This window comes from Anguilla rostrata, chromosome 3 (genome assembly GCF_018555375.3).
Source record: "Anguilla rostrata isolate EN2019 chromosome 3, ASM1855537v3, whole genome shotgun sequence".
In the NCBI taxonomy this organism is placed as follows: domain Eukaryota; kingdom Metazoa; phylum Chordata; class Actinopteri; order Anguilliformes; family Anguillidae; genus Anguilla; species Anguilla rostrata.
This window is the reverse complement of record NC_057935.1, coordinates 38,129,170-38,141,018: the sequence shown is the minus strand read 5'-3', so window position 1 is coordinate 38,141,018 and position 11,849 is coordinate 38,129,170. Positions and strand designations below refer to the sequence as shown.

Here is an 11,849-nt window from a genome sequence, read left to right as displayed (position 1 = left end):
ACATATATAGACCTATATGAGTTTAACGCGTCAATTATTTATGAGGTTTTTGTATTTGTTTTATTTCTGTAACAATATATTGTCTATAAAAGGTACAGTTCAAACGCTCTGTAAAAAAATCTCGTTTATTTTCACAGTTTATTTTCAACAACAGATGATACAAATAAATTGCCTACAATACAATGCTGCATAGGATCACCACGCATACAGAAATGTGCATTAATTCTGACGTGATAGTGAATTGATTTGAATTTGGCTCCTTCACAAAACGCATGCGCACTGCGGGGCATGCTGGCTTCTCCAAAGCAGCTGTTTTGGGTTTGAAATTCCAACATGGCAGAGGCTGTGGTCAGTCTTCCCTTTACTAACTTGGAATGGTTTCAAATCGAAAGCATCCTCGATTAACCCGAAAACCCATTCATCAGCAAACACATCGGATCGATGTTACTTTAACCTCTAACGCTGCCCTGCCACACATACAGGTAAGACTTAAATGGGGATATCTGAGATCTGGGCAATTAAAAAATGCCGAAGCAATGCCACGAAAGAGCGACCGCTCTTATTTTAACCTACCCTCTCCAAACCTTCGCACGCTTCAACCAGAATCGTACATCTAAATTCAAACGCAATAATACAAAATGTGCAACATATTTAAATCGACTTGGTAAACATATCGCAAAGATCGGTGACGAATTGCGATGCGATATGGTTGGGAAAAATACCCATAAGCGTGTTTTATTTACGATTCTGGTGTACTGTATTTAACGAGAAAGTGAGAGTACATTGGGTGGGGTTTTAAATTGTTTCAAAGTAACTTTTTCAGCGACGAGAAGTTCATGCATGTATCATCGTTTGAAAAAAGTTCCAGTGATCACTTCAAGCATATAACAGGAAATAGATACAATGTCACTGGCTCGTTGTGGGGGTAACTGCAGACATAGCATCTATTTTTAAAGTAGAGGGGGACGGCGTGGTGGGTGTATCGTTTCCTCAGAAATCTAGCTGGCAAAAATGTGCGTTTTAATGGTATTCGCAATTCTCTGACCCCCCTCGTACCCCTCTACCCCACAGCACTGTAGTTTCAACGGGAGCGAGTGAAATTGACATAGACTTCCATTCGTGGCCATGCGTTTTTTCACATCTCTGTTCTCACTTGTTATACGAAAAAGCATTTGTTGGTGTTGTTTTTCTTAATTATATGCATGTAGGTTAAATGAATACCTGACGAAAATGGCCCACGTTTCAAGGCAGTGAAATCCGATATCCGAGAGGAAGAGTGGCTGTAATGAAAAGCAACCTTTGGAATCCCTCCTTGAGAAAATTCCGATTCAGCCCTTTCTTTCTTTTTTTTCCTGTTATCGCAGCAAGAAATGATCAGTAGCAGCAGCGTTTATGGTATGTCAATTTTGGGATCTACTTTACTAACTATATAGAAAATAAAATTCGCTTGCATCGTGATTGGATTTGCATCTGTGTGTGCGGTTTTATGTTACTTGTTAAAACGGAATGATTGTTAAAGACGTGTTTTGTGCTGTTTATTATGTGACTGTCAGTGTTTGCCATGCTGTGTGTTTGAGACTTGACATTGTGGAATTACTTATGTAGTTTTTCAAGATTTAAGTATGCTAGTGTCCATTTTCAACTTGTGTTTTGTTTTGTTTTTTATTATTACAACATTGAGAACATATTACTAGTAGTGCTAATACTACGATACTACGATTAGTATTGTGCTTTTAAAAACATTTTCAAGCATGACTCATTGTATAGGCCTGTTCATTACATCAGTTTACATATACGTGCTGGCTATATTTAATATATTTTCATGTGTAGCCTATTTCTGGCAAAACTATTGTTAAAACGTTGTGTTATTGTTGTTATTTTCGGTGTTTCCTATGATAGTAGCCTGTCTTCTCGGTTTGTATTAAAATAGTTGCCAAGCTATCACACACAATCATGTTGCAGTAGTATTTTTCTAATTTATCTGCAGAACCGTTTTTCCCTCCTGCAGAACAAATAATCACCATGTGATTTGATGGAATTTTTGCATCTGAATCTACGGAATTCAAAAGGAAACCTTTGTGTAGATGTTTGTTTTAAGATGCACATAATTTTAGTGCAGAAATGTTTTCGGAATGAGAGTGGAGCCTCTCTCCCGGAGGTTTTCTGAGGGATGTGATTACCAGATGGGAGATTTCCCCGTCCTCATGTTAAAGCTCTAATATATATTCAGAGCAGATTGGTCAGCTTGCTTCTGATGAGCAGGATATCGCATTTATACATTTTAAATCGGGGGCAGGAAGCATTTCTAAGATCTCGATATCTGAGGGAGAGATGTTTCCCACGGACCGATGCTCATTAATGGTGTGATTGCAAAAAGAAAAGACAGGAAAAAAAGATTCGATGGACGCATGTAGGCCAGTCCTCGGTAGTAGTAAGATCTTGGCCGTGTATACGTGGTTAATACGACTTTGTTTTTACGTTGTTTGTTAATATTGATTTAATGACATTACGAGTGTTGTAAATCAATACGTATGTTTTGAAGAAAAAAAAAGAAATGTTACGCAGTGCGCGAAATTCGTTTATTTACTGCAATATACTATTTGGGTAACTCAATAAAAGAGTTTTTCCTTAAAGCAAAGGAACAAGAAGTTTTGGTCTTAGCAGTGTAGGCTATATATTAATTAGGCCTATAATACGTATAGGATTTGTCAACACAGTTTTCTAGTTGCAGAATAGTTATTTTTGCTGACCTTTTTAATGAATGATGTCTTAAACTGGTCTAAATGTCGGTGTGGTGCTAACACGTTTTCGGTGCTCTAATTTCGCAATTTAAAAATCAAAATTTTTCTCGCGTGGTAGTAATGATAGAAATCATTTTAATGAGAAGTTGTTTTTTGTATCTCAGATTAGTTTACTATGCGGCATAGGCCTATAACTCGGGCGTCAAGTTATGCATGTTACTTCACGTGGATCAGATATTGGCTTCTGAATTAAGCGGATGATTGTTGTAACTTTTGTCTTTTATTTTTACAGCAGGCTACAACAGGTTAAACGTATTGGAATAGCTGCATTCACAGCAGCAACACACAATTTTAATACATCTTATATACGAAATAATTACGCCGTGAACACATTACGATTAAATAATACGATACTTGAGTGTTCACTGTACTGGCTATGGTAAATGGTGTCTTGAATGTTTACAAATAATAATTCAAAATCGAATACTTCTGCAGTAATAACATTACTGATGTGTGCCATTTTACTTATTATGTCTATCGCTTATTTAGCATATAAATTTATTGGAAAATGTTGTCTGTGTTATAAATTAAGCAGTCATTGCTACATAAAGATGGGTGTATTGAAAACGATGCATGGCGCTGTCTTCTTAACCTTTGACATTAAAGATCTCTGGGTGTTCAGGTCTAATGTGCTTATATTTAAGTGGACACCTGTGTCTAACCTTTATGTAGGCTAAAAGTGTGGTCTTGAAGCTCAAATCATAGCTGTGCCTCTTTATATGCTTTATCGTTTCTTCACTAACTTACTGTTACGGTAATTTATTTCTTCTTAAATTGTCTGCAGTGGGTAAAATGTTACTTTGAAAAATATAGAAAAAAATACATCAATTTGATTTTAGTGCTTGAACAGTCTTGCATTAATTTAGTTTGGGTTTTCCCCAGTAATTGCATACAGCTACACACACATTGCAAGAGAAGCAGGATAAAAATGCTATTTTGAGCATCACGAGTATTCAGTCAAATAGAGCATCCCTCTGATTTGCAAGTGTGTCTTATAATGGTCACTGCATTTAGAACAGGCAAATTCACGTCCATGTTTGTTGTAAGTATGTATCTTGTCAGATTGGTTTGAATGATTGTAATAAACACTTGTACAGCAATGGTGACTTTGCTGTAGTGGTCAGTATTAGAGTGGTTCATTATTGAAATTCTAATTTAAAATTATTTTTGGAAACAGGGATGTTTAAACTTCCTTTCTGGTTAATATTTTCTCTCAGGTAATTTGTTATGAAACCCACTGTGGAAGTCTGATCATATTTTAGACACCTTATGTATTTCATTTAATTTATTATTGTATATTGACCTTAAAATATTTATCTGATTAGGATGTGCTGAGTTGCAGTGCATACATAGGCCTAGCTTAACTGTAAGGCTGGGGAGTGTGTTATAGTTAGATGAGATGTCAGGGTTATAGCGAGTGAAATCTTTGTTAGTCCTGATTTAACCTCTCCCCATAAGCATGTGAAAGGACTTGACAGCTCTGTTTATTCCTGATTTCAAGGTGCCTATGATAGCAATCTGAGCTGGGAAGTTGATGCAGACCCTTCAAGTTGAGTCCAGCGGTAGCCTTGATGACAGACAGTGACCCCACCCCTTTTCATCACCCTCTTTCCTTGATGTCACACATTTTGACATGCGAGGGGAGCGTTTCATTCATTTAGCCCCAAAGAGTTACAAGATGGAAGCAATAATGCCTCCCTGACACTGTATGAGGTGGGATGAGTATACATGGGCTTTCCCATTCCGTAACATAGATTTAAATCATTTGTACATTACTTCAGGAAAATGGCTGACATACACACATTTATACGCATGTGCCTGCATCTGTGTCTGTGCGCATGTGTGTACAAATGTTTATAATCTGGTACAACGTTATATATTGTAATAGTTTTCTTCCCCTGAAGGAAAATTAAGTTTATTTTTTAAAATATATATATTTTAGTTGTCAGTTTTTTTGCACTTATAACATGCATGTTTATTTTTTCTAAGTAACCTGCGTTTGATACTTTTGTTGGATATGATACTGGTTTTTGAATGGGGGGAAAATTCTACAGTGCCACTTCGGTAGGACTTTCAATTTGCTTTGCATTCGTAAGCCACATTTGTGTTTTTATATTATTATTTACCTAAATTATTTTAAATGTACACATTGCATTTGTGGCTGCATCTTATAACTGCAACAGGTGAATGTTTGAGTAAAACAAATGTCCCTCAAAATGAAATTAAAACAATTTCAAAGCGATCTACTAAAATCATTTCATGCAGTCACAATGATATATCTTCAGAGCATAATGTGAATTGTTGATCTTGGAAACTTTATTTAAATTCCCAGAAAGCATTTGTAATGATTTTGTTTTATTGTTACATTATAGTGATGCAGAAAAAAATAAGAGAATGGCCATACAGGCCTACTGCCTTTGTGAGATTGAGATTTCAGTTGTAGATTCTGACGTGTCATTGTTTAGTAAGTTGCAGGGCCTCTTGTTTAAGTACAGAAGAAAACAATTTATGGCAACCAGCCAGTATTTTGAAGAATGGTTGAAATCATGAATGATTGTCCAGAATATTCTTGGGAGTCCAATTGTGTTTTATTGTTTTGCGAAGCCTTGGTTTGGTGGCTGTATACTATTTGGTCGTGTGTGTGTGACCAGGCAGTATTTCAATATTCAAACCTCAAGTTTGTTTTTGTAATGTATATTTCAAAAACTGAGTGAATTAATATTCATATTTATTCATTTTGCCATGGTTGTACTTGCTGCCTGCCGTCGATGAACATCGAAATGAATAAAATGAAATTGTGTGGCCACACACAAAAAACTGTTCATATATGAGCAAGTGGAATTACCTTAACATGTACTTCATCATAAAGCCTGACCAGTATATTCTACTGGATTAAGAATGCTAAGTATTTGCATTCACGCTACTCCAGCCCTTTGTAACTACAGTTTTGTGCACTGTAAGATTTACAGAATTTGAAATGTGGCGCTACAAATTTAATAACAGCAGTAATTGATTTGTAATACATTTACCCAGGCTTGTCATAATACAAGGCATGGAATCCTGATGTCTCTCTTGGTAAATCAATAGCAGAAAGAGTGATGGTGGCTGTGGCCAGTGGGCCAGTCAGTGAATTATATAGCATGTCATATACTGTTGCTCCCTGGCTGCTGTCATAAAGAGCGAAATGTGGTGAGCTTACGGCTCGCGTTCTGATGGAATTATAATTACGTAGCGAGATCTTATCGCCGTCTACGCCGCCACCTCACCTTCGGAGGAGCTCAGTCCGCCTAATTGGCAGTTGTATGCGATGTTATCCATTATGTACATAATGTGTCATTTTGTCTTAATCTAGCTTTGGGTTTTAATAGCCCCTGACAAAGGGATAATGAAGGGGATAATTACAATTATTGAAAGCAGTCTGCAGAGCGGTTTTGGACATGATGCCTGTTTTGACAAACAAAGACCATTTTCTTGGTGTGCTTTATTTATTTTACACTGTGACTGGTCTGTAACACTTTAAAAGGCTGCATGTACCCGACTAGGGTAAGAAAGGGGGGACGATCACTTTTCCCACAGGGATTATATAAATAAATTAGACTGACAGAATTTATCACGTTCTAATGTCGAGCATTAAAGAAACCCTCTTACTAACTTAAGTTACTTATGGGCTAACGCTCCTGGGAGATCTGTGGTGCTGTTTAAATAGATGGAGCGAGCAACTGTTACAGATGGATACATTTGTCAGTCTCCGTAGCGAGTGTTATTCATCCTTATATCTCCAGTCCTGACAAAGACGGGCTCAAATGAAATCAACGCGAGGTTGTCATTTTAAAGCAAATATGTTAAGTGTTGTCTTTTGTGCTTTCCATTTGAAAAGTGCGCCAGACCCCGAGGGAGCCAGACTCATGCAAATAGAACAAATCCCATTTCTTCTGAGTGCTGCATTTCCCCCGTTCTCCCTCTCCCTCTTTCTCCCTCCCCTCTCTCCCTCTCTCCCTCTCTCCCTCTCTCTCTCTCTCTCTCTCTCCCACTCTGTGTAGTCTCTCCCTTCCTTCATGGCAGCTGGCCGTGTTATCTTTGTGTGTTTCTCTACACGTTGACAATTCTTTCAGTGATCTAAGTTGGGGTGCATTTGAAAGTGGAAGCAGCTGTCTGTTGCTATACTGAGAGACATATTTGCTCTACTGCAGAGATGAAGGACCGTGAATCCTTGACACCCCCCCCCCCCCACACACACACACGCACACACTACCACCCTCCCCCCTTTCACCATCTCATTTAGACGCAGAGACTGTCTGCTTAGACAGTTTTTTTTGTTCTGACTGACAGCATATGGCACACTTTTTCTCAATGCATACATGTCCATTACCCGCCTTTGCTGTGAGGCTGCGTACCATTTGTGCATCTGTGATTACTGTCCTCATATATGGCTGCTGCTTGGAAAATGGGCCCAGCATAATAGGGAAAGGTTTGGTTCAGAACAAGGATATTTTAATAGGCTACCATATAGATTTAGTTTTGAAAAAATAATATTTTAGAATAGAAGCTATGTGGATTTATAAGTGCATATTTTTAGATACATATGAACTGTATGTGTTACACACATTTCACACTGTTTTTATTTGTTTTGGGCAAAACATAAGTATTCAAGCCTTTTTTATATTTTCTTATGCAGTCAACGAAAAAGACTATCAAATTTATCTCCTCTGGCATTTCCCTGGTTTAAGAAATCTCCTTGAGAGGTTTGCAGTGAAGTCGTTGACCATTTTTGAGTTGGAGATATAAATGAGAAATTCATGTAGGATCCTATATGTTTTCTTACGGTGAAATTTCAAATGAAGCGTTTCTGTGGGGATTTTGTGTAGTCATGCTGGAGTTAGTTGATTATGAGGTCATTTTGCAATCTCGCCAGTGTTATATTTCAGGTTATGATGGTCTGATTTGCACAGAGCAAATATGTGGTGACCCGAGGGGAATTTATAGAATGTAGCCAGGCTTACATCAGGGGATGCGGGGTGAGGGCAACAGAGCTGTTTGTCAAAATGGAGTTGTTTTGCTTATAAAAAAGGTAACGTACTGTATATTGAACTATTAAAATCGAACTGTTTTTTTTTTCTTGTGATCTTGTTTTGTGGAGTGCATCTTGTCATTTTTGGTGTCTTAAGGGTATCTGGAGCCCATAGAAACTGAAATCACCTACAGACTATGTCTTTTGACAATTACTTTAATTTTAAAGTAGCGCGACTCACGGTAACTGCTCACGGTGACTGGTGTCATTTTTCAGGTTTGTTCACTGTCAAGCTGCATATTGCCCCCTCCTGCTACTGGTTGAATGAGCATGTTTCACTGACAAGTATACGATCCGAGCCCTCATAGTGTACATATCAACTGGACGCTGCACAAATTTCAATTTATACATTATCAGGAAGGACAGTCCAAATTTTTGGTGTCATACTAATTAGCCGTCACTTGAAGTATATTGCACATTTACACACAGGGTTGTGGTGAAAATCCAAAAGCTGAAAATGCATTAAATTCTCTTAGCGTGACGATCCCAATTTTGCCACAGCGGCCTGCCTTCCCAGCATCATGGGATCCCAGACAATTGCAGCTTACTAATTACCACTAAATTCAGGTTTTGCCGTTTCCGAATTAAATGTACATGTGCGTCTTTTCCACCATTTTTATTTCTTCTCTTAACTCTGCAGTGTCCGTCCATGGTTGTAGACGTATCCTTCTGCTTCGTGTTCTTCCGTGAGTTCAGGGGTGGGGGTGCAATCTCATGCAGCCAGCTGCTGCTTCTTGTCCACCAGACAAGGTGTCCAGTCCTTGCGCTGGAGGTCTACACCGCTAACGCAGGTGGCACGTGCAGAGGAGTTGCTATGGTGTGAAGTGGTAGGGGATACTATACCGGATTAAACACTCCCTGCCTGGGTAGCGCTGAGGGCAGTTATGCACACTCCGTGACCCCTGGCCAAAATGGGCATGAACACATGATTACATTCCGGGCTGTGGAATGGATCGCTGCACCAGGTTCTAGGTTTTAGACTGAAATGCCACGTGGGAGTACCGAAATATATATTTGTAATAATAGCCGTAGTTCAAATTTCAGTTGTATAAAAATGACATCACTTTATATATGCAAAGACCTTGTATCTTAAATATAACTGCCAGAAATATATAAAGAGACTATTTAGTTACCATGTGATTGTTTTGGAAATTATGACAGATTTATTTAATTTTTACAAAAAAATTCTTTTCTAGACAGTCTCACCCAGTAATCTAGAGTTTGATGTCTATTTTTAATTACATTGTTGAATGCAGCCTACTAATACTGTCAAATAATAATAATGTGCAATACTCTCATAGATATTCTCAACCAGAATGCCTTTTAATAATGAAGACAAAATGATCATTTCCCTTGCTGTGGAACTGCTCTTTCATGGATTAGATGCTTTTCCATGATCACTGAATTACTCTTGGTATTGATCTGTGGAGACTGAATTTTGCTATAACACTGAGAATTTCTATCTGGGGCTGGAGTTTGTGCTGCCATGTTATTTAATGATGAGCACTGGGCTTGCTTTGAGTCGAACTGGAGACGTCAGCCAAACATTTCTGTGTCTTCACTTAATGTTTTGGTGGTTAATATTTGGCTAATGTTGGAAATGTATGTGTAAATCATATCTCTGCTCAATACCTTGTAAGTTGAGCGCACTCTATGATAATGGGCTTCCCTACTGATTATGACTGATTATGGCAACAAATATTGCAAAGACGATCATCATTTATTGTTGTATTATGAATGTTATTTCTATTGTCAATTATTATAATAGTATTGTTCATAGCACCACTGTAAAAGCGCAATTTATCAAGTGCCTTCAGTATGTTGGGCAAATCAAAATGTTTTTAATAACAGAAAGGCCATGAATCTACAAAGGGAACTAAGAATATACTTAACATAAAAAAAATGATTACATTTAGTCCTGTTTCTATTTGAGATTGACAGGCCATAGTGTGTACTGGCCTTTCTGATTAGATACTATGTGTACAGTAAATGGGAAGTAATCTATGAAATAATCCATGCTTCAAGTGAAAAATTAATAGATGAGGTAGTAGAATTATTTGACTTATTCAGAATTTCTTTAGATGGATTTTTCTATCTTAAAGTTTATTTTTATCATTGATGTCTCATTCCAGGAGTGTACAATTGAACTTAAGAGTCCACATAGCCCTTTCTACAACATGTATTATGAGCATGTTAGAGGTTTACACAAAAGAGAATATCACATATGCTTAGTACAGCTTTTAAAAATGCATAAAAACTGTAGGTTATATTATGTTAAACTGGGTGGGATGTGGGGGTGATTTAATATGTTCTCTAATCTTAATATCAAATGGCCAAAGAAATGCATTTACATATCTGAGCTAGCAACGCTGGCTAATGTTAGCTTAGTGTTAGTTAAGCTGAGACTGAAAGACAACATTGACTAGAAACTAAGTGCTCATTTGTTCATAATAAACTTTATGTTGAGAATATTTTTGCTGTAATGTGTATATATTGTAGGATGTATTTACCAACTGTAACATTAATAGCACTGGGATACACTGAATTGGTTATCTGGATCACGTAACCATCCAGTCAATATGTAACTTGAGTGATGCTCGCTGATGGGCTGTGTAGACGATGCTGTTTTGTGTGGAATCTGGACCTCAGTTGTTGATGCTCTGCTCCTAACCACCTTCATGTTTCAGCTTTGAGGCAAGGGTTATAAGAAAATGGTTTTCCGCAACACACAGGAGTATTTGACAAAATTTGTGCTTGCCTGGTGTATTAGTAATTCACATTTTTACTTGGCCCTCCTGCAAAATGTTTGCCTTGGGCAGCTTGATTTACAGCACTGATTAGAATGTTTGTAAATTATATGCAAAATCTACTCTGAAACATGTTTTAACTGCAACGGTCAAACGCAAAAGAGCAGTTTGCTAGTATCAAGAATACATTGACATTAAACCTGTTTAATAGACACAAGGAAAACCTGATTTAAAAAGTGTTTGACTTGCTTTTAAAACTTCAACACTTCAGTTGAGACTGTTGTAAGAGTTTTATGCAATTGTGAAAAATGCTGGTTGAATAAATGTAGGTGGTGTGAGAGCTGTACTGTGTGCCATAAAACCCATTTATGCAGCCAGCATGTTTTGTTGTAGCACTACTAGAATTTTCAACACCTCTCGTTTCAGGGTGGGAAAAAATAGGGAGTGCAAATTTTCTAAAAACATTCAGGGCCAGGGACAATGAACCGAAAAGCATAGGTACAGCATATTCTTTAGCAATTTTGTAGATCACGGCTTTGAAATCAAACGGCACAAATCCTGGCGTATGTACTGTAGGAGGCTTATATTTGTCTGCAAATTATGGCATGGCATCCACATAATGTGGAACAGCATCTGTTTGTTCACTATTTACATGTTATAGCATTGTCAGATGTGTGTGTGTGTGTGTGTGTGTGTGTGTATGCATGCCATCAACTTCAAGGCATTGCATGTAACTTATTTTTTGTATGTTATTGTCCATTCGAATGCAATATCTATCCATTGTGTTGTGCACTAATTCAGTTATAAACATATCGTAACTGGCACATTTGAATTAGATTCTCTTTTCATGAGACTTTTTCACACCACAAAAAAAGGACAAAGGACAAACTGTAATAAAGGAAAGGACTAAAGACAAAGGCTTTTGAACATACTGACTTTAAAGACCATGACATTATTGAATAACATTCCTTATTTTTTTATCCTTTAATGATAAAGATATAGTGAAAATAATGACAAAACCTATTGTGCCATCATGTGCATATGATCTCATGAATTAATTTATCAATGTATTTTTAGCTCTCTGATTTTTAAGAAATGCATCTCTGCTAAGCTTATCATTTACAACCAGAACCTCTGGATATCTGTACTCATAGAATTTACCTCCTACTGAAATGTACACTTGAACAAAATTTAACTAAATATTCCATGTTGACAGGTGCACAGGTAAAATGC

General features: G+C 37.3%; 1 protein-coding gene across 7 annotated transcripts in view; it reads left to right on the top strand.

The window, feature by feature from the left end:
• The first annotated feature begins 287 nt into the window (after positions 1 to 287).
• Positions 288 to 11,849, top strand: part of fign (fidgetin) — a 54,634-nt gene continuing 43,072 nt past the window's right edge. For 3 of the 7 annotated variants that reach the window (XR_010329005.1, XR_010329003.1, XM_064327416.1), the window contains exons 1-2: positions 347 to 482; positions 1,209 to 1,395. Coding sequence is in view for 2 of the 7 variants with exons in the window: in XM_064327416.1 (XP_064183486.1) it covers positions 1,371 to 1,395 (25 nt within the window). In the remaining 5 variants the exon portion in view is untranslated. Of the gene's footprint in view, positions 483 to 1,208; positions 1,396 to 4,302; positions 5,803 to 11,849 lie in introns of those variants that run through there. The other 4 variants (XR_010329004.1, XM_064327415.1, XM_064327417.1 and 1 more) reach the window with 4 other exon arrangements.